We start from the raw sequence: 24,426 nt of genomic DNA, 5'->3' as shown, positions 1-24,426 counted from the left end.
CGGTCAGCTAAGACAAAATGATCATAAAATTCCTACCTTTACTTTTCGTTGTTCGTATTCTTTTGGCTCTAAACTTCATGTATTCACTGCGAAGAAAATGATTTTCAGTAAAAAAAAATAAATAAATAAAATAAAAAAAAAACCAAAAAAATAAAAAACAGCAGAGATATGTACTCCAACGTTACATACAATGCACTGAGTACTGGGTTCTTCATCTATAATTCTTGAAATTTATCATTTAAATGCAAATAAAGTTTAGAGCAATAGAAAAGAAAGGTACTTAGGTACATACTATTTATTCTAATCTTAGAGAAGAATTTTACCTACTGAAAGGAATAGCACAATCATGACTATTTTTTGAGGGACACAATTGTTTTACGATGCCATATTATTTATAGGAGAGTAACAAGACTAGCTACTCGGAAAGAAAGAAAAAACAGGCGTGAGGAACAGTAAGACAATGTATTATTATTAAATTTAGGAACATCAGTGAAGAAAAGGAATTAAGGGGCAAATAAATCAATTTTTCAAAAAAATTGAAATTTATGAGGCCTTTTGAAATTTCACTGAACTGACACCGAAGTTCAGTCCCCATAACCGAATAGCTTTTTCTTATTAACGAGAACAGCAAGGGCAAGGCATTATTTAAATGAATGACTTCACCGTTTTACGAAATTTCAGAAGTCTCAATTGAAGAAATTTGCATGACTTTCAAAATACTTCAAGAGGAAAACGAAGCATGCCTTATGGACCAATCAGCTTTAAATACCTGCAGTAGTTCTCATTACCAACACTTCGGCTCTCGGTCGGCATTTTTGATCAATCCTCTGGGACAGAATTAATTAAAAGCGTTTTTTGTTTCACCGCAGATACCGCGTCGTCCGAAAAGAGATCCAGGTCAGGGTTAGGTAAATATGTAAAGGATATATAATATATATACATAAAAAACCAACGACAACTTCCTTGCTTTTTGCTTTCTAGTGGACACCTCCTTCCTTCTGAAATCACTCCAAATTACGGAAACCAGACGAACATGAAGTGTCATTCAGATGATGGCTAGTGATATGCAAATCAATCTATCTCATAATGCCCGGCTAGGTTCATTCCTTTTAATTTTTTGTTCGATTCTTTTTTTTATATTTCATTGGATTAGATCAGAGCAGCTTTGTATCAAATCATTCGTATACTCATATGATCAGCTCATATGTTTGAAAAACGAAAAATTATTTCAATTAAACAACGAAACTGACAAGAAATCACGACTTACACGTGAAGTTAAATAGACTAACGCGTATTTGCTTATTTTGATGCACTTCTATGAAAGGGTCTATTTGCAAAAAGCACACTCTCTTGAATGACTAAGTAAAATGTAATGGTTTGTTGAGTTGCGTATTCTTTAATTTTCTTTTTTTCATCTCTAGATGACAAAACAATTCCAGTGAAATGAAATGAATGAAATAAGATGATATAATGATTTAACGAAGATGAATTGGACTGAGCTAAGCAGAAAAGAACCAACCCACAATTTGGAAAAAATTGAGTTATGAGTGGTTTTGAACTCAACCACTGCTCTACTATCTATCGTCCAAAATTCAAAGTTTTTGTTGGAGCAAATTTTGCAGAAATTGAACTTGAAGTTTATCTTTTACATTGAGTCTTATGCAGGAGCCAAACTTTAAACCTCTTTTTCTCGGTTCGATCCCGATGTGGCTTGGTTCCTTTCTGTTTAACTCCGTCCAATTAAAGGAAATACTTAAATCAATTGGGAGGATTCAATATCGATACCTTAACTCGGAAAACGTGCAACTCAAATTGCGACATTATAAAAGTTTCTGCTCATTTTTCTTAAAGGAAAACAAACTAATGGTTTTCATTGAACTTTCTGTTGAAAATTCTTCAATCCTCTTAGAAAAATCACACCAATTTCAGGACAAATTACAATCATTAGTTGCTTGAAGAGATCCACATTTTGCGCATTCAACAATGGCGAATCTTCTTAACACAAATTTTCCCCCTTTTTTCAATTTTTTTCTCCTCAAAATTTCTTAAACTGAACGCTCATCTTAAATTTTAATTCGGACAGAAACTTTTTAGTCACTCCATCAAAATATGAATTTTCACACTTACGACTTTGATTTTTGACATTTAACTCAATACAGGATTTGAGTTTGTCTTCAATAATTTACGATCAGATCCAATGAATAGCTTAGATCAGATTTAAAGTAGAATTAAGTGACGATTTTTATCCGAAAATATAGTGCACCGTCAAAACACTGACATTAGAAAAGAATTAAAACCTAGTTATAAGTCACCAATTTGAAAATCAGACTATGAGGTAAAATACATTTATAACAGATGGAAGTTAAGACTCCTCTGTGTAGTGTTACTGAAAATTTAAGTATCATTTTCAATCTCAGAACATGGAACGAAGACAAATATACGATAAGTGATTTTTACATGATTGAAGTTAAATCGGCATGATATATGAAAAATAATGAAAAAACTATTAGAAAACATTTGAAAGAAAGGAGAACACACAGAAAGGTTTGTTACGATTCAACCCACGCATCGCAAAAGTAAAACAGCCATGCTCTCTATTTCGAATTGAAGTGATCAAAAATTAAAGTTTTCATTCGAAAATTTCCATTTAAAGAAATGAATCCTAGTTGCACTGCGATAATAGGTAAATCAGTAATCATTAAATTATATTCAAGCCTAGAGATCATTGTTTCATTTTACTGATGAAAAGTAAGAATAAAAAAGTGAAATCATACAGCTTTTCCAAAAAAAATTATCTACGTGTAAAGTACAACACTTAGAACTTCAGTAATCATTAAATTATATTCAAGCCTAGAGATCATTGTTTCATTTTACTGATGAAAAGTAAGAATAAAAAAGTGAAATCATACAGCTTTTCCAAAAAAAATTATCTACGTGTAAAGTACAACACTTAGAACTTTATGGCTAAACTCAATTTGGCAGAAATTAATAATTGAGAGTTTCTGAGTTCCCTATTGATTTTAATCGTCACAGCTGACATAACAGAAGTAATAATTCACCTTTGTGTACTTCATAATTTAAAAAAACTATGGGCTTACCTCTGTGACACTAAAGAACAAAAATAAATAAAACCAAAAAAACGAATGCTGAAACTACACAACAAAGAAATATATTTTTACATAACCTGTATAGAATAAACTAGAAACATAAATATGATTAAAAGAGAATATTTATTATTGTCATTATGAAAGCTTCTGGAAACCTCCCTCGAAAGTAAGAATGTGTTTAAGAAATTTCATAGATGACTCCTTCACCTGCAGTAATAATTAGAACACTCAGCTCTGACAAAGAATTGGTCATGCGGTAAACTGGGTAATGATGATTTTTCTCCAAATAACGAGAACATTTCCAACAAAAGTAGGTAATCTCATCTCATGGTGACAAGTTCAATGGCTCAGTCACATTTTTTACTTCACCCTTCTTTTTGGATGTGCGTCATCGTTCGCAAAAAAACCAATGATTATGAGCCCCGCAGACACATTGGTGCAAAATAGGTGACATAAAAACTGTCACCAATTCCATCCATCGACTAGAGAGGCCAAATTGAGAGAAATAATTGACCGGTTCCTACGATAAAGTTCGACAAACCTGGATTGTCCTCCTAAGGTGGCAAGAGTGGTTCTGGTGGCATTAATCATTCTGATAAGGCTTAAAAGTTTTTTTTCTCTTTAATTTGCACTTCATATGTTCTTGCCGAAGCTTTGCCTATACTTGAACGAAAAAATCGGAATTAAGTGAGATCAGCATCTTGAACGATTTACTGCTCGCTTGGAACAAAAAATGACAAAAATTTATGTCTCACTGTTGCCAGAGACTGCTGGAGACAAACCTTAATTCAAGCGGCGTTCACATTATTTTGATCTCAATGGAAGATAACACATGGCTTACATTGAAAAAACAGTACCTTGTTAGGCGAGCCGCTCTTGAGTTAGTTCGGAACCCTTCCTTACTTTTTAATTTGGAGCCGTAAAGATTAAAGTTTAAAAAAATTATGCACGAATGAAATAAAAGGAAAAATAACTATTAAAATGATCGCTACAACGAGTCGCTTGATAAATAAAGCGCGATTTGAAGTGAATATTGAAACGTTGCATATTTTTATGGTTAAGCACCCACACTTTCTGATCGAAAGAAATATCGTCGAAGGGTGGAAGAAATACCAAAACAAAAATATAATATAGAAAGAAAACCATTACTTTCATTGAAATTGTGGCTAAATAACCGCAATTTGGTTATTTTCCTCCACTACGTTGTGCATCTTACTGAGAGTTTGGTTATACCATTCACGTGTTAATCAAATAACCAGGAAGTTTAGGGATGCACTATAACAATGATTATGGTAGATCTTCGTCTGACCTGGAATTCTACTCTCTTTTGTGATGTTCACTCTTCCAGTCATGATAACAATGCTGCATAGTTACGGGTACCGAGGACTTGTCAGAGATAATTTTTACCACAGATGTAAAACTATACAGCTATGAGTGAAATTCTAAGTAGAGCCTGAAATTCACCGTAGAAATTTTGAAAGCCACATGATTCATTTTTCGCCGTATTAGTATCTCCTCCTCCTATACCCTGCTTAGAAAGAGCACAATATACCTGGGGGAATAGATACTTATCGTAAGTTGTTTTATTCTATAGTGCTATCCCTAATATTCTACTCGGTTCGATTAACAAAATTATGCGACAAAAATGTCAACAATTGAGATATTAAGGTTTGAAAAACGATGATACACTGGGGTCACCTCAACGTTGAGGTCGATTTCCTCTGAAATTTTTCATTATTCATGCATTTTTCCTATGAATATCCATCTGCAGGCTGATTATTGAAATTTATAGGCAAAAAGATAGACAAAGAATACATAGAGAATATGAACCAATCCAATTAGTTGAAATGGGTGGTTCCCATGGACTAGGGGAGGAAATAATGGACTAAGTAAAGGGTCTCTCATGGGCTGCCGATAGTTAGTCTATCACCTACCTCCTTTGTCCATTGCAACCACCCTCTGCTCCCACCGACAGGATCCCAAGGATCCCTTCATATTGCTGTTTTCTTTGTCTACAGCTTTTTATGTCAATTTCAATAATCGGCCGGCTCTTGGCATGCATGTCTCTAATCGAGCGTGGAAGTTGTCTATTCTTAGCTACTTTTTTCATGAACGGCAACAGTGTGCTAAAAAGCTATCGCCTTTTTCCTTCGAATCTAATTACACCTTAAGCGGATACTTTTTGTATATCCTCCGTTCATACGCGTTCATGTAATGCCATGTATCGATGGTCATTCGTATCACATCGGCTTGTCCTGTGGGGAAACATATTGCGAAGCTGTTTGGACCTTTTTTTATGAACGAATATCGCGCTTGTCGGCTTCTTGTCACTTCCGTTCAACCTCAGATCAATGCCAAGGCTTCCGCTAGTTCGACAATTTTTAGTATAAAACCATCGCAAGACCGAGCAATCTTCACTCATCTCCCATCTTTCAAACCATCACATCCAACACTCCGAAATGGCTTTCAAGGTATGTTCAAAACAATTTTACTCAGCTTCCATACGATTTTGCCTCTGATACCGAATTTAATTTCTTAAAAGTAAAGGATAAAAATATTTATTCAGTCTTCAATTTTCATATACTCATGAAATCTCTTCTCTCGAAGAGCTCAGATCTCAAAATTAAATTATTTCATTTTTGACTTTTTCGTCTTTTTCCAAAACTCGTTTCTACGTATGTTAAATATCAATTGTTGGTAAAGACTGAAATATTTCAGAACTTCTTATAGCGAAGACAACTTCAAAAATGATAGAAATGGTCTACTTCCTCCGGGTCAAAATTAATCCTCTTCCTCACAGAACTTTTAAGAATGACGATAATCTGGAGTTGAAATCTTGAAATTGTGAGGAGAAAATATAACAGCCTTTTTAACTTTTTGTGTTATTTCTGTCAAATTCACTGTTGAAAATCGAAGAGTGGAATTCGGTGTTGGAGTCTATATTGCGCCCTAAACCCCGAGAGATATGAATACGAGGTGAAATTGGCACCAAAAAAGCGTGTGACACTCCGCAAAAAGAATAGATTCCGCTCTGCATTCATACCACTTCGGAGTTTTTGGGCGATATATAGATTCTGGCATAGAATTCACTCCACAATTTTTAACAGTGTAGCAAATTCATTTTTCGAAAAACACTGGATTGAATTTCAGTCAAGAATTAAGGTAATATCGACAAAATCTTGTTAAAGTGTAAAATTTGATTCTATACATTGAACTTGGATTATTTGGACTGCATTTTGCAATTTGGAACTATACATTCTGGCTCATGTGAAAAAATACTTATGTGCATAGGGAAACTAATGGCACATACGTTGTTTTTAAACCCGGCCAGAATTTATAGTTCCAAATTGCAAAATACAGTCTATTTAGGAGTACTTGCTGACCTGCACGATCACTTTCAAATTTGTCAGAATTTGATTTTTATGAGTTATTAACTTTGATATTAGTAACTGACACCAAATTTACGTTGATTTTGTTGACAGCTGTGCATCTTAGCCGCCCTCGTGGCCGTCGCTGCCGCCGGATACGCACCAGTCGCATCCGTCGGTTACGCCGCAGCCCCGTCTTACGGATACGCTGCTCCGTCTTACGGATACGCAGCTCCCTCCTACGGCTACGCCGCCGCCGCCGCCCCGGCCTACGGCTACGCTGCTCCAGCTTACGGTTACGCCAAGGCCGTCCCCGCCTACGGACACGCCGCCCCAGTTTACCCCGACGCCTACCCCGCCTACAAATTCGCCTACAACGTACACGACGCCCACACCGGTGACGTCAAGAGCCAAGAGGAGACCCGCGACGGTGACCACGTCCAGGGATACTACTCCCTCGTCGAAGCTGACGGCAGCAAACGCGTCGTCCACTACGCCGACAACGGACACGGTTTCGAAGCCGTCGTCACCAAGGAAGCCGGTGCCCACCCAGTAGCCGCCTACGCTCCATCTTACGGACACGGTTACGCCGCTCCCGCCTACGGACACGCCGTCGCTGCTCCCGCCGTCTACAAGGCCCCGCTTACGGTTACGCCGCCGCTCCCGCCGTCATTAAGGCCCCAGCTTACGGTTACGCCGCTCCCGCCTACGGACACGCCATCGCTGCCCCCGCCGTCTACAAGGCCCCAGCTTACGGTTACGCCGCCGCCCCCGCCTACGCCTCCACCTACGGACACGGCTACGCCGCTCCCGCCTACGGACACGGTTACGCCGCTGCCCCCGTCGCCGTCTACAAGAAGAAGTAAACACACAACTTCCGACTCATCTAAACTAGTCATGCTCCATTTGTAAATAGTCCTCAGGTATTGTTTTCATTGTTTTTACATTTGCCGCGTTAAATTAATAAATTATTTGAGTCAACCACAAGCTTGAACGTTTTTAATCCTGATCCCATTCCTAAGATCTTCAGAAACAGCACTAAGTTTTTATTTGACAGAAAAAAAGTTCCTTCAATGTGCTGAGAAAAATCATGATTGTAATTACTATATCAGCAGTTTTTCTTACAAGCGATTCATAATATAGACTACAACCAATAATATTAGTATTTTACCTTTGAATGATAAGTTTATGAACGTACTGGTTAAATTACCAGCTTAGTCGTAAAAATACCACAGTTAATTTTGATCGCTACTCTTACTTAAAATTTCATACGGAACACCACTAGTATGGCAATAATAACCATGGTTTTTTTCTCAGTGTGAATTTGAAAATTTTAATTTTGTTGGTTCAGCGACAAGTAATTCTTCAAAACACACAAATTAAACGTGTGGAGGAAACTGTTTCATATTTCGTGAGCTGTAAAAATGGCACGAGTTTTGTCCAACTAAGGAAAAAATAGGAAACTCGGTGCTTACAATGTTATAAATCCACTTTCATAGTTAAATTTTATAAAGGAATAGGAGCGGTATCAAATTCATGATACTTTTCATTTTATTTTTTGGCCTATTTTCGTAATACATGCTTTGAAAATTTGACATAAAATTATTGCAAATTCGTCTTTTGGAAACAGAGAAAAAATATTTTTTGACAAACCGCTATCGTATTACAGGATTCACTATTTTCTGTAGTGTCTCTATTTGTGATTAAATACTAAAAGAAGGATTATTATGGAGCCATTGAGCTAAAACCTTATTCAATTGGGTGACTTTAGCTAGAATTAGCCTAGCTGCATATCACGTTGCCTTCTCGTGTTTCATTTTTGTGACTAGGCACTATGGAACAATTGGAACATTACACTTTTCTGAGATTGCAAGCTTTAATCAAGTCAGCATTTTGCTTACTTTTCTGGTAAAAAATAAAACATTAGAAGAAGTTAGACAACGTATTATTAATTATGCTACTTCTGGTCGAATTCGTCAAATTATTATTAGAGACAAAGATGTGTTATCAAGCACACTAATTAATGATAGGGGACCAGGAGTAATGAGAGTGACTTTAACGCAAAGATAGGAAAAACAACTAAGATTTTCAGTGGAAATTCTGCTCGGTGCTTCAAATAATATTTATTTGAAGAGACTTGGCAATAACACTTCGAACAAAACAAATATATTTAACAAGCTCATACGTTTGTTGTGACTTTAGAAAGACCTAATAAACTCTCAAGAGTCCAAGAAATTAGAGTGAAGATACAGAATATTTGGGGGAAAAAGAAAAAGAAACAAAAGGACGGTAAAACAGGAAAAGGGTTTAAGGATAAAGAGAAGGTTCCAAATGAAGAAGACAAAACGCAAAATATGAGGATGATTTGAAAAGATCCGTGCAAAACGCTAGATAGAAACATACGTTGCTTCTCAATGTCAAAAATGTGTTTTAAGAGTTAGGGATTCTATTAATCTACTTACTCTAACTTTCAATTTTCAATTCTAGGAATCTAAAATTAACCGGGACAGAAACTATAGCTATATCAGTGTTTGTTCCTAATCAGTCATATTGTCAGTATCGAAACCGCTTAGATCATCGTTCTAATTTCCTCGGGGCGGAAATTAAAATCAGACCAAACGTTCAGCAAAAGAGTGTCATTCACATTTTTATAGGAGCCATCGTACATATGCATACAAAAATTGTCTTAATTCTGTCCATTTGTGTTTTTTTAAAATTCAAATTCGATTGAAGTTGAGGAAACCTCTAGTATCTTAATGACAAAACTTGAATCTTTGGTAATCCACATTGACAACGTAATTTACAGTAGAAAGAACAAACACACACTGGAAAAAAACACATTGGATCTAGAGTCCAGACTCTTAAAAACATCGAAAAGAAAAAATACTCTTGATTCAATCAGATTTAAGCTTAAATTAAGAACCAAGCCTCTTAATTTGAGCGGATTTCCTTTTAATTTAAGCTTAAATCTGATTGAATCAAGAGTCCTTTTTCTTATTGTCAATGTTTTCAAGATTCTGGACTCAAGATCCAATGGTTTTTTTTCTAGTGCACTAATTTTCCTCTCTCCTATGAATGCCAATACTGACCCAGTGGCGCGGCGTCGCGTGTGAATGAGCGATTATCGATATTTCCCCATTTGAAGCTGTGGTAAAGAATCGACTACAAATATTAAGGTGTCCGTTGCGAACATCCTCTTTATCGATCCAGGTTTAAATGAAAGATCAATCGATAGATCGAAAAGCACGCCAGGCCACCGTACTGACCGTTACCGCGTGACCCGGCACCGCCGCGTAAACGTACTCCACATATCCACGGGAAAATTTATGTTATTACGCTGTGCGTTATTTATTATTGTTATTAAACTTGGATTAAGCCACGGTGGTACGTTAAAGCCAGCCGCACGGCCCAACGCAAATCGCAAATCGAAATTAATGTTGGTATAATTAACCCGATAATTAATAAATCATGATTGTTCTGGCTTTTTCGCGCTCATTTGAGCCCAACTCCTCGTGCACCCGGCCGTGCCAAGAGTGCGATCGGTCGAAATCGAAGGGATCAATCACACGATTCCACTTTAAAAGAAATCAAAATTTCAGGAATCGAAAATCGATTTTAACAATCGATCGGTCGCTCAGCTTCGATACCCTCGATATACGTCAGGGCCTCTGTGACATTTAAGGTATAGATCTGCGCTACCAGTCGTGTGGTAATGTGCACGGTTAGTGAGAAAAAAGGCTCTGACCTTTTTGAGGTCAGTACTGTACAAGCACTTTTGATACAAGCTATGAAATAATTGCCATAGAAAGGAATGGTTCTTAATTTTTCGCCCGGGAAACATTCTACTTGCTAACTTGAGTCGCAACTTTAGGGCTTATCAAACGTTCACGGAGACTTTTTGCAATTCAGTTTTGGTGCACTTGTTAAGGCATTTTCTATCCTTTCAATGACCTGTGACATTTGTTTAGACCGCTCATGACTGAAAATGACACTGAATGAAGTGCTTCGATAAAGGTCATACACTGTTTCAAGTGCCCTTATGAACGTTACGCGATGAATACACACAAAGCAAATGAATGTAAATATTACCGAACCGTGAAAAATAGAAAATCAAAACGTGTTTTATTTACCAACTGTGAATGAAGATGGAAAAATCGTGTAGGTTGCGCGAATGGCATTCAAGACAGTCTTAAATCAGGCTGCCTTCCTTTGGCAAGAAATTTTTCACATCGATTAAAGTTGGTGTTTAAATCTGGTTTAGTACACCTGTAAGTACATGTGCCAAATGCAAAAATCAGTTGTCTGGTGTAGCGATTTCGGCTTAGCTTATTGATATCGTTTCACCCGCACCTGCGGTCTCAATTTAGAATGGTGTCCCCTGCTCTCCAGGGAAGTTCAGCAGTTCATATTGGAGCTTTGAAAACCCAGAGCACAGAGCTTCTGAATCAGTTCTAAAACTCAGTTTCATTGCATGAAAAACCTGACGCTGAGGTATTTTCCGGGTTTCAGGTTTTTGTAAGATTCTTCCGAATTTCACGTCATTTCTTTAGTTTGCAAATACTCTAACTTGGCATTTAAGTTTTTACCTGGCGAATGTGCACGTGACTTTCTCACGTCGGGTTTATGCAGACCTGCGGGTCTTCGTAATTATTGAAATTTGCATAGACGAAACATTGGTCCTGCTAAACGGAGAGTAGACAGTCGAACATTTCAGTTGTGACCAATAAAGCGATCCTATGATGCAATAGCCGAGTGGTTATCGCATATGGGAACTGCGTTGATAAGCTATTAGACTTAGCATAACAATTACCTCATGCGAGGACGCTACTTGTGAATTAGTCATGTCAATTTTTTGCTCTTGAGTCTATAACATGACCTACATTGTTTCAACCAACGGGATCGCTCCAGGCTCCCTATGTCTCCTTTGTCTATAGCTTTGTCTATACATTTTCAACAATCGGCCCGCTGTAAATACCATGTGTAACTTGAAACATTCTTTCTATTTCTACTGACTGCGCACTTGCATCTGAAAATACGATGGAGAGGTAGACGAGGCTTGGCAGCAAACCAACGAATCTCGAGTAAGCATCGAAACGCGGAGCAATAAAACGCAAAAATGGTGAACAATGAGAGACACCTTGCGACCCTGTCCATGAACTTTCTTCCCGCTGAGATATCACTCGTGACAGTGCTCCAATTTCCTTTGAGGAAATAAATTTCAATAACATGCGGCGTTCCACTTGAGCGATACTGCACACTCCACCTGAGGAGGGAATAATTTATGGTGAGACTCGTCGGCCGTTGCAGGACATTGCGATTGCACCGCGTTCCAGGGACCTTCTATTTCATCGATGCCATAAGTGGTCAAAATCAGTGGGTACATGAAAATCGAATGGACTGAGTTCATCGGAAAGGAACCATCCCACACGAAGTTGAAACTGAGAAAAAGAGGTTTGAAGTGTTACTGATGCATAAGGCTCAATGTAGAAAATAAACTTTAAACCCTCTTTACACAGACTAATTTCGGTTTTTCAACTTTCAGTTTATGGCAGGAAAAAATATACAGCTAGTAGGAACTTAAAAGCATTGTTATCGCAATTTTTTCGAAAATGTGGGTCGATTCCGTTCTGATAAACTCGGTCCAAATGAGAGTATGAAACCCCGCTTGAAGATGGGCCTTGGTTATCCAACCACAAGTTTGGGAAAAAGAAACAAATTCCTATCAGGTTTCGAACTTCACTTGTTGTGTACTAAACCGATTCAATGAACCATTGGGTTCGTTTTTTCTCGTAATACCCTCTCGATGATACCTTGCAGAGATTTCTACCAAATGTATTGCCTTGGAATTTAATCATGTATTTTTCATGTGTTAGTTAGCATTGGGATAAAGTGTTGATGACAATAGATTCTACGATGAAAATCAATTATTGCTTGGAATCGCTGCCTCTCCTGGTATGATCCTATCTTTTACAGATCTTTCCAAATCATTAGCGTCATATTCTGTCGGCCACTCTTCTCAGTAAAATCAAATCAAACTTTACAAAAAGTCGACTGGTGCTGAAATAATCTGATCTAATAGGACAGCTGTTGTTCACATGCTTAACCATATAATTACGTCCAGACAAAATCAATGCAGGTAACATGCTCGGAGCCCGCCATATTTCGATGACAAATTTCAGCCACAGCTTGGACCTGGGGCCGTGGTCCGAGTCCCCCCGAATCTGTTACGATCCAGATCAACCTAAAAACGAGAGTGAACGCCCCCCTAATTAAAATGCGGACAATTTGTTTCCACCGAGGACCGCAGGGCTCGCTAAAGCAACGCCGTACCACACGAAACGGAGCCAAGTTGCTCAAATTTGACGGGGCCTCAAACCCTTCAATCCACTGCTTGAGAAAACGGCTACAAATATTTCCTCAATTTTTAGAAAAAAATGATCTCTAATTACAGTAATTTTTTGGGCTCAATATTTTTTATTTTGCTTTGCTTTCCTTTTTTATAAATTTATTGGTGCACTGGTAAAAAAGTCTCTTAGATCCAGAGTCCAGGCTGTTGAAAAATTTGACAAGGAAAAAATGCTCTTGATTCAACTGGATCAATCTTGAATTGAGAGTCAAGCCTCTTACTTTGAGCGGATTTCCTTTTGATTCAAGCAAAAATCCGATTGAATCGCGAGTATTTTTTCTTGTCAACTTTTGGCTAAATAAGGCACCAGAAAATAAGTTGTGACATAAAATTTTGAGACGTCAGGGAGAGAGTACACGCATTTTCGGAGAAATATAGAACGGATCATTAAATTTTGGAACATCAGGGAGAACAAGTTACATGAAATAAGTGCAAAAATTGAAAAAATGTAAATTTTCAATTTTTTTTTTTTTAAAAAGAAGGATTTTAGCCTGATTATTTGATACAAAGAAGGATGCAGCTCTTTTCATTTGCTGAATGAAATAATTTGATTTGCTTCAAAATAAGTTTTTCTTTTCCCTTTCTTTAAAAAAATGTAACTTTGTTGTCTAGGACAAATTTAATTTTCTTTAAATTACCAAAAGATATTCATTTGATTTGAAACAATATCTTCCACTCGAAAACATCCTACGTTGCGTGATATTTTTCTCTTTAGGTAACTCAGGAAAATAATTTTTGTGCTGAAAAAATTCATTTTGGTTTAAAAATCACTTCTTCACGTCGAATATTTCAAAGATGAAAGCTTCTTCAATCAAATCCTACGATACAGAGGACAGCTATAGCATAAGTATTCTGAGCTATAGGTGTTCTCAGAGAAATCGATCTCCTCTTTAAAATTACTGATGAGTCTAAGATGACCATAGATGACGTATTCAAATTGATTTACCTATGCAGTGTTATCAAATAAGTTCGACAACGACGGGAGGCCGTCATCCGCTGGGGCACCACACGTCAATAGTTATGCAATTATGCTAGCCCCCCTGCCTCCCGCAGGGGGCCCGTTCCCTGGTCTCCAGGTCCCCCTACCACAACCCCCACATACCTGATAAATTCATCTCGAGCTCCCTTTCGAATGAATTGAAGACCGGGCCAGTGTCAAGGCCCGCCATAGATAACTTGACCCTTCGTCTCAACTATAAAACTCCACTAGCCCGTCTCCCGAATTTACAGTTAATCTCCTAGTTCGCAACTACACACGTCGCTCTTCTTTTAGTCGCTTTTTTAGTCTAAAATGGCTTTCAAGGTACGTTCAAGTTCTCAGGTGTGATTCGGTTTTTTGCCGCTGTTCCGATTTTTTGTGCGTTCAGTGATTGATGGACTATTGACTTTTTTTTTTCAAGTGATCGGTTTTGTGGACTCGACTCATGGATAACGTCTTTTTTCTTGCTCGCAGTGATGATAACCTTCCTAAAATCTAATACACTTCGATCAAAGTGAAACATGTTTTTTTTATAACTAAGTGGATGTAAATACGAAAAATGACAGCATGATAAACTTTTGCTTATTCATTCAGTTCTTACAAAAAACATAACTTGCACTGATCTGCATTTTAATACGTAAAAAAATTGGGTGAAGTGTAGTGACAAAGTAGGAAATGAAGTTCAGAGGAAAACCGAGTGGGGAAAAGAATAATTGAATAAATTTTGCATGGGAATAAATCAAATCATCTGAAATTAAAGTTTCGTAAAATTACTTTACCTACATTCTTTATTGTTATTAATTTTCATTATTTACATATTTACCTACACATCCTTATCTTCGTACATCATAACATAGTATCTAACAAAAAAAGGAGGTCAAATTTAGTGTCACAACTCGTAGTATTTAGTTTAAAAAGTCGGAGGTGTGAATTTACTTCCAGATCAAAATATTTTATAAAATAAAATACCAGGGTAAATTTTGAGCATTTCCTTTAGAAATCTCTAGATATTTAGTTTAAAAGAATACAAACTTACTTTCGATGAAAATAAGTTACCACAAATATCACGTAATACTTTCTTGTTAACATTGCAAAGATAGATACATCGATTTGTACGTAAGTAAACAATACAAAAACAAAAATTCAAGTGGTTAACAATTTTGCATGCAGATCAGCCAGACATTAACATTTATTTACCATACCCTCTAAACTCTTATTACTATGTTATTACGAACCGGTCACCTGTAATATTGAAGGACTAATATGAATGTTAGGAATCTCACTGCAAAATACATTACTCCATCTAAGCCACAAAACCATCTAATTTTTTTTCATTTTTTTCTTTTCATTTTACCAATACATATTTTACTAATATACTCCAAGGTTAATTATCATGAGTTCTCAAATAAATGAGGTTCAATCACAACCTCTCAGAAAAAGGAATCCTTTTAGAAACTTGACAAAAAAGAAAATTAAATTATCTCTTTGATAATTTACCGGCGAAGACAAACTTAACCAATAATGAGAAGTCAAAAAGAATTGGTGTACGGTGGGGTTAAATTTCAACGGCATCGAGCGCATTCGTCTGAAACTTTTTAATATTGGTCATGCAGACACATTCTGAGACTAAGTTCAGTCAACCACCTTTACTACAGTTCTGTGATAGGTCACGTCGTGATTTACGCCAATTAAAGTCACTCCAATTTTTTCTTTCTGGTTTCTGCTCTGTTAATTGTTCTACGTGGATGTCTTTTTTCAGGTTCTCTCGCGTTTACTTTTAATATTTACATACTAAGTGTTGGTAAATTTCAAGATCGCGAGATTTAGAGTGGATGGGAATTTCAAAGACGGAGACATTTTGAACTGCAAATATTCTTAGACAAAGATCTCATTACGTTTCATCATCAAACGTTGCAATTCGTTATTTTTTCACTTTCTAAATACAATTTTAACTCGTTCGGTAAACCATGATTCTTCACAAGTACGAGGCAAGATATATCATTGGTGATATGCAGAACACCTTGAATGTCAGTTTGCAACGTTGCAAGTCTTCTTTTTCACATTTCTTGTGATAGTGACAAAATGTACAGAATTTTCCTTTGTCCTTAATTTAAAATAAAATGGACGATTATGAGGTTATGTTTTATTGAAATGTAAATTATGCAATGTAAAATATGCAACAATTTTAAAGCATCGCATTTCGCGTGTTTTCTTTTCTTGTGACTTTATCAGTACACCACTACGACGTATAATTGTGGGAAAATAGAATTCTTTACTTAACTTCAATTGGTGACAGAATTCAAAATTTTGCAAGTGTTTATCAAGACCGACTGACATAATTTTCGATAAGCTAAAATTTAAAGAAACTAAGAATGTGGTTGATTTTTTCTTATCCCTGATCAACTGTTATGTTTTAAGGGGCTCCTTTTCACTGGTGTGCTCAAGTTCCGCGTATTAGTAAAGAATAATGCAATGGTTACAACGTCTTGGCTTTGAAATTTTGAAAAGGATTCAGAGTTAATAGAAAACGAATCCAAACGGTGTCTATGCTCAACATGAATCGTAAAAAAATACAAAAAAATAAACTTTTGACGGCTAGTATTCACTTTCGGAAACGGACGTTAAAAAGGAAAAGTAAATTTTCGCTTCATTCAGCTATGTTGGTCTTTTCTGGTATTTTTTTTACCAAAATATACTCTCTAAAGTTACGGAGCTAATTTTTTCACCGAACCACATGACCAACAACCTCTACCTGCTCAATGTGTTTTTAATTTCATAAGACTTTTGTCAACCTACTTCCCTATTTGACTAAACGCCTAAAAATCTCCGCTAAATTTTACTGACGAAATTAAATGATTCAGTAGCTTATAATTCTGCATTTTCTGATTTCAGCTTTGCATCTTGGCTGCCCTCGTGGCTATCGTCAACTGCCAATACGGCCCAGCATACAAACCCGCCTATGCCGCCCCAGCATACGCCGCCCCCGCCTACAAACCAGCATACTCTCCAGCATACGCCTCCGCCTACGTCTCAAAACCAGTAGCCCCCGCATACGCCGCTCCCGCCTACGCCGCCCCCGCTTACCACGCCCCCGCCTACGTCGCCCCTGCCTACAAACCCGCCTACGTTGCCCCCGCTTACAAACCCGCCTACGCCGCCCCCGCCTACAAGGCCGCTGAGCCCGTCTACCCCGATGCCCACCCCGCCTACAAATTCGCCTACGACATCAACGACCCATCCACCTACGATGTCAAGAGCCAGGAAGAAGAGCGTGACGGAGACTACGTCAAGGGATCCTACACCCTCGTCGAAGCTGACGGTAGCAGGCGAGTAGTAACTTACGCCGACAACGGATACGGATTCGAAGCCGTAGTCCACAAGGAAGGAGGTGCTCACCCCGCTTCATACGCCCCCAAATACGCCGCCCCAGCGTACCCAGTTGCCCCCGCCTACAAGAAATAGGCGCGCAAGCAACACTTTCCTAAAGACTAAATCATCTCATTTTTTACCTTAGTCATGTTAAGTATCATTTGTACATACGTGTAAATTATTTCGCCACATCCATGTCATCTTTGAATCTAAATTTAGGTGAATAAATTTAGTCAATTGAATTTTTAAAACTGAAGTTTGTCATTGTTATTTCGAGGTTCATTCAAAATAATGCACTGCTCCAAATATCATGAAGTTACTCCACAGCCTGATTTCCCCAAAAGCAAACCAATCAGCTCCATGGGGCGCAAATTTTTTGAAGGCCCAATATTTTTTATCTTGGAGAAGAGTGATAAAAAATCCATAATGAAGGAGTAGAATTTTGAGGAATCCTCGTTTATTCACAGGCAGGAAATTCAAGCCTAAAACTTGCGCAAGATCCAAGCGTTTAGTTATAGGCGTTTAAAAGGAACACTGCTATACAAATACGCTAACGCTACCTCACGAGTCAGAGAAGGAAAGTAGAGAGACAACAGTTACATTAGAAACATAACGGCTTGCCTTCTAGTGGGTCTGTTCAAGTGAATTCGTGTAAATGAAAATGTAATTGATACATGTATTGACCACATATTACCTACTTAAAACGAACACATCAATTTTAGTAAAAATTATCTGCATTTTAGCGGCTACGCTGATTAGCCCCACCGAGTGTGGCGCCACACTACAACTCCGACGGAAAATCCGAGATTGTAGCGTGGCATTAACTGGAATCTGAAAAAAATACCAGATAATTCCATGATGTCGAGGTGCTCTGGAAATCTTAACTCTCCTAAAAACGGGCTTTTTCGAGGATAATTTGATTTTTAGAAAAATTGTTAAACCAAAACAAATCAAAATCATATCTGAAATCAGTGGCTGAAACTACATCAAATGCTCCATGGCTTAGCTTAAAAGCATTTTTCTAACTCTCTTTGATGCGAAGGTTTCTTCGGTCGAACGACAAAATCTGCCCATTTACTTGATGGAAATATCATCCATTAACCTTGGGCCTAAAAGAAAGGGTGAGATTTCCGTTTAACAAAAGTTCGAAAGAAGACTAGCTTGTGAAATTGTTGCTGCTGAACCTGAAAATGGTCTTTTAGTTTTTTTTCCACCACCGACCATTTTCTCCTAATGTCAATTTTCTAAAAAGAGCCTTTTCACAGACAAATTCGCGTATTTTCAACTCGCGAAAAATTTGTGGTTGGTAAAAAATCGACGATCATTTTCAATGCTAGTGGCAAAAGATAAATATAGGTTTTACATTATCCCCATTAACATTCAAATGGGCAAACTTCGTCGTTTCACCGAAGAAACATCATCAAAATGGGCAGGAATCGTTCTCAAGCATGTCAAGGGTATGTTGCACTGTGCTTCTGACTGGAAAATGCTACCTTATTGGTTTCCACCCACCATGTACCAGTTTTCCGAAAACTCTAATCTTTCCCGGATAAGCCATTTCTAAGACCGTTGCAATATTTCAAAAGACGTTGACAGAAAAAAAATTTTTCCGAAATTTTCTCCAGAAGTTCCTCTCCTTCACAACTTCTGAAAAATTATCTTGATCCACATGCGAAAAGGCACAATGTTAAATCTTCCGAAGACTTTATTCGTTACGTCAACATTGAAATATATATTGATTTTTGCGAAATTCTCACGCTGTCATTGTAGATTCTTATAACTGGACCGAGTTCATCATAAAGGACCCAACCCACAGTTTCGAAAAAATTGAGTTAAGAATGTTTTTGAGTTCCACTAGTCGTATGTATTCCCCTGCCAAAAACTCAAAGTCGAGAAAAAGAAATTAGTCTGTGTTATGATGGGCTAAAGTTCATTTTCTACATTGAGCCTTATTGAGAAATAAACCTTCAAACCTCTTTTTCTCAATTTCAACTTTATATGAGTTGGTTCCTTTCTATTAAGCTCGGTCCAACGAAGACACAATTCTATGATCACTCTTACGCTCAAACATTTTTTATTTACTTTATCAATAAGAGTCAGAATCCTGCGGTTCGATTTTTGAAATTTTGTGTTTCTCGACTGGACTTGCAAGACTAAGGAGAAGTGGTTTTATGTGTTGGCCGGCTCTTTCATTTGTCTTCTTCACCGTGCCCATGTTTTTAACAATCAACGACAAACTAAACACACATTTTGAGTTTCCGATTGCTTGTCGTCGATTCCACCAAAAATAAACACACAAACACATCAAGGACAACTAACAAGGCAAACCAATCATATAACTCTATTTTACAGTAGTCTTGTCTTCTCCAATCCACGAAAACAAAATTTCAAAAATGTGGTTGCTAAGTCTAGATGAAAAATTTTCGGCAGCGGTCAGACTAGCAGCATTCCAATGAACATAGGAAACGGCACATCTTTTCGCGAACTAAAATTAGACCACATTTTGCGATGAAGCGTCACTATTTCTGGCTCACTTCACAAACAACGTAGTGCTATTAGTATCTCTATGCAGGTAGGTGCGTTTCTGGGAGAGTTAGAAGTAGCAGTCTCCAATCACAAAATGTAGTCCAATAATAAAGGTGCACAACAAAACTGGGTCCAGCGGCGTGGCGTACTTTGCGATGTATCGATTGATCTGTCACTTAAACCTACGTCAAAGGATCGATAAACAGGGTGTTCGAAACAAACACCTAATTACCACACTTCAAATGAAGAGGTATATCGATATCGATCATTCACGCTTCGGCACTTACTTACTGGGCTATCGACTACGCAACACGGAGCGAGCCAGCAACACAACCTTCGGGTCTAAAATAAGGTTGTCAGTAACTTTATAAACCGAAGGTAATGTTGAGGGAATCAATAGGGTGAACTGGAGAAAGGTTTTTTGAAGTGCGTAGTTTTGTTAATACTCAAGAGAGCGGCATTAACTTTGAACAAAAATTAGTTCTTAGTTTGTTTGTTTGTTTCTTTTTTTTTTTTAATTTTTCCTACTTGATCACATGTTTGCACTCATTTTGACGTGCAGACATCGGAAAAACATCAATCAGCTCTGTTTCTCGAAAAGATGAAGAGCCATCGAAATCTGCACCTAACTGAACATCAAACATCGATCTAAAGATCGATAGATATTCGATACATCGGTAGATCCGGGACGTAGATGTAGAGTACCTATATTAAGAGAGTATGGCCACTGGGTCCCATGGAGAGGCTTAGGACCCAAAAATGGCGGTGCTTTGTTTTGGTTTTTGAGGATGGGAGGGGGGTCATTGCCAACTTTTGACGGTTATCACCAACCGCACTTGCTGCCAACCTTACTACATCTAAGATCATTTTTCTCAAAAATTGCACACGATTAGCCTTAAAAATATGTGAGAAAGTCGCAATAGTGCATTTGGGTAAAGTTCTCGTTACGATAAGCAAAGACAACTACATTTTGAATCATTTTGCATTACATTAACTTTACGGCGTCCGCCATTTTTGGGTCCTAAGGGCTTCATTCAGCCTAAGATGGCTGAGCCAATCAGAGGTGGTAACTCCAGTGGCCATACTCTCTTAATATAGGTACTCTAAGTAGATGTTTTTCTTTTCCTCTCTTCATTTCATATGGACAAAAACAGAAACGCATCAATTTCGAACAGAAAGCAGGAGGTTTGGAATTGTTATACTTACATAAGGCTTCATGTCAACGACATAGTTTGACGGTGATTCTAATGTCCAAAATATTTTTTCTCGACTTTGAATTAATTTTTGACAGAAAAAGCTTTACTACTTGAATTCCAAACTACTCGTAACTCCACTCTTTCCGGAAGCCAACTTGGTGGGTTTCTGTTAAACTTTTCCGTATCAAACGATAGCATTTGGAATTTTTCCTTAGCACCGCAGAAAACGACCCGTAATCTTTGGGTTTGAAGTGTAAAACACGCATCGATCGGATCGTCCTTTCTATACCTCTATCCCTGAGCAGGGCGGCATGCGCGAAAGATGTCATTGCGAAAGCGAAAGGAGGAACGGATGATCTACTGGATGCTCGGAGTGAGCTGCGCGATTTACGGCCTCGGATGTGGACCAATGAGACAATGAGCAGAGAGTGTGTCTCTGGAACTATACTGCCGTGCTCAGGAAGAACGCCGTATGAGCCCTCAGACGTTGCCATATCTCCTCCAATAAATAACGAATTTACCGGAATTTTGTTCGACATATTTCTTTATACCTTTCAAACAATTTTGGCCACAATTTAATCTAAAGTATCTGAAAATTTCGAGGAAAAATAAGCATAATATTCCTAAAAAATAAATGTTTTATCCAGAGAAATTTGGCAACTCTCAAATGTTCATACGACGTTTTTCCTTAGCCCGGCAGTTACTCTTTGGAGTTAGCCGGAACGCGGCTGAGACCCACTCGCACTCGTTGACAGGCCATCCTCCCGCACACATCGACATCGTCCCATTGTTGCCGCCAACACAATGATCGATGAATATGAATCTGGACCGACTCATTTGTTCTGCCACTTGGGAGGGGCGGAATGCATAATTGCAGTCGCCTCGTACTTACATCTAGAATGCAGATGATGTTTAATTAGTCAGCCATACCCTCTGCTCCTGTCGGTCTCGCTTCTTCACAGATCCGTTCACTTTCATTCATGGGTTTTTTTTTAATGTATGGAGTAGAGACGAACGTCTATCGGGGTTGTTTTTATAGTTGTGGGGTTTACGTCATGCTTGCGGCAATTGGGCCGCGTTGAGCAGAAAGGAACCAAGCCACATCAGCTATCGCCAATTATCACCGGGCAATTTAATGTTTTACATGAAAACGGTCATACAATGTTTGTAAGCAAATTTCAATAAATTGTCTGCATATTATGAAGCAAATTCCTTAAAATTTTAAAGAAATGTGCACAAACGTTCTCTTGTATAAAATTAAATTGCCCGGTTTTCAGAAATTGGCCCTATTCCCCCTCCTTTTCCTTTTTTCCCACCTTTTCCTCTTCTTTTTTCCCAGCGAGGAAAGATGGGATTCAAATATCGACTAAAATTAATTTCGTTCATTTGTGTTTGAGTTTTTTTCAGTGACAATATAGCTACTAAACTGATTGTGAGAGAAAAAAAATAAAAATTATGCTGGTAATAAAAAGACGACTTGATTTAGGCCTCGTTTTTTAACTTCTCTCCCAAAGCAGAGCAACGCCTCATTAGCAGCATACAGCGGAGAAGTGCGAGTTCACGCCTCGCGCCATTGCGCCTTCAATTAATCAGACGCAACACGGACATCCATCAAGTACGAATAGTTGTATGTCTGCGCCGTCATCAAAGCGCGTCCTTTCCCTAGCATTATGTCCATATTTTGTTGGTTCCGTCCGTCGCATGAGGATGAGAAATCGCCACTATGTTACCAAAATGTAAAAATTAAAAAAAAAAAAAAAAAAAAAAAAAAAAAAAAAAAAAAAAAAAAAAAAAATCTATCCACTAAAACAGAAATAACGGAGATGATATTTCAAAAACTATTTAAAATGATTTACCTCAATTTGACCCGACTAGGAACAATACGTTTAGAAAAAGTTTTAGACCTGAGAGTTGATTAGGAGCGAACCTTCCTTAAAATGTGCAAAATTCGCGGTATATTTGATTCGGGTTTTTTTTTTTTTTTTTTTTTTTGAAAAAGAACAAGCGTCTGATGAAGCGATGATTCGCATGAGCAACTTGTTGAGCATAAAACTGACCAAATGATGGCTCATTAGGCAAATCTGAGTGCGATTATTTTCTATAGTAACTTTATCACTACAAGGCAGTAATGAATCGCTCATTCTCAAAAAGACGTAAGCACCAAAATGAAAAGTACGAGAGGAGAAATTAAAAATGTTTAAATTGGCCCGTTCTAGGTATCAGAGCTCAAGAATATTAAATCATTTAGTGAAATGCGAGTAATTAATTATATGATTCAATTATCTATGATTCAAAATTGGTCAAATCAGGGAGTGCCTGGCAAAAATAAAGTCAATACCTCATAAGCAAAAAACATTCAGTGCATTTTCGGTGCCTTGATAGGTAGTTAGTTGATTCGAGTTCCTTTTATTTAGTTGTATTTCTTACAGCTTGTTTACATTAAATTATTCTATAAAAATTATCAACTCGCTAAATACAATCCTAGATTGGGCACACTTGTAGGTACTGTGCGAAACTGCAGTAGCGGCGAAAGAACACCGACGAGGCTATAGTGTGGAGGCTGATTCAATATTATGCTAAGGCGCAACGATACAACTATACGTACTCTTCGGAATGCGTGAGGTATCACGCCACAATTGAAGGCGTTTTCGAAACTGCCAATTTTCCCTATCGGGATTCTCGTGTCGCATAGGGTGTCTATTAAAATTCGCAGGCAAATATTTAGTACTTTTACAGTACTTATTCAGTACCGTTCCAAGAAATTCAGTACCTCGGGAGAAGAATAACACAATCCTTTTTTGGTACGTTTGAGAGACGAAAATTCGAAAACTGTCGATATTCACGAGCAAATCGCGAGTAAATTGACGTAGCCAGGAAATGCGAGGCTCATTGATGGTCTGAGGATCAAATGGTTTTACAATCTCGATCTAGCGAGAGAAAACTGCACTAAGAATCATTATGCAATGGATTGCATATTTTCCAGGCAACACCCGTGGCATGAAAAAAGAAAATCTAAAGCTTTATAGGGAATTACCGTACTGTTTCAGTACTCCCGGTCCCAGACAACCCTTAAAAAAACAGTAGCATTTCCGGACTTTCCGGATTTTTCGGACCAGTATAGACAGCTTACAAATAATACAGTTTCTACTGTTTTTCTCGTAGTATCATTTTTGGCGCTTAAATCTTTTTGAGAATGCCCAATTCTATTCTGCCGTGTTCAGGAAGGACGCCGTATGAACATTCAAATGTTGCCAAATTTCCTCTCAAAAACTATTTATTTTTGAAGAATATTATGAATAATTGAAGCGTTGGGATGCAGAAAGGGCAGTTCTTGGTTGCGGTGTCTCGGAATCATTACATCTGCTAATTTACATTTTAGGGAGGATATTATCGGGTAAATTTTTGAAATTTTTAGTTTCCAGCATTGTGAAAACATAAAAAAAATACAGTGAAAGTTTTAACGAATTCCATGCAT

The 24,426-nt window shown here is 37.7% G+C and overlaps 2 protein-coding genes across 2 annotated transcripts; both read left to right on the top strand.

Annotated features, from left to right (window-relative positions):
• The first annotated feature begins 5,178 nt into the window (after positions 1 to 5,178).
• On the top strand, positions 5,179 to 7,462 carry LOC109040002 (uncharacterized). The gene is made up of 2 exons (XM_019055751.2): positions 5,179 to 5,578; positions 6,590 to 7,462. The coding sequence occupies exons 1-2, from the start codon at positions 5,567 to 5,569 to the stop codon at positions 7,385 to 7,387; spliced, it is 810 nt and encodes a 269-aa protein (XP_018911296.2). The 5' UTR covers positions 5,179 to 5,566; the 3' UTR covers positions 7,388 to 7,462.
• A 6,516-nt stretch (positions 7,463 to 13,978) lies between these two features.
• LOC140224104 (uncharacterized) lies at positions 13,979 to 17,480 on the top strand. Its single transcript, XM_072297381.1, has 2 exons — positions 13,979 to 14,184; positions 16,753 to 17,480. Exons 1-2 carry the CDS (start codon positions 14,173 to 14,175, stop codon positions 17,320 to 17,322), a joined length of 582 nt encoding a protein of 193 aa, XP_072153482.1. The 5' UTR covers positions 13,979 to 14,172; the 3' UTR covers positions 17,323 to 17,480.
• Positions 17,481 to 24,426: the final 6,946 nt, after the last annotated feature.

The sequence above is a fragment of the Bemisia tabaci genome, chromosome 2, assembly GCF_918797505.1.
Source record: "Bemisia tabaci chromosome 2, PGI_BMITA_v3".
Lineage (NCBI taxonomy): Eukaryota > Metazoa > Arthropoda > Insecta > Hemiptera > Aleyrodidae > Bemisia > Bemisia tabaci.
Note: the sequence above shows the minus strand (reverse complement) of the source record. Positions and strands in the feature narration are given on the sequence as shown.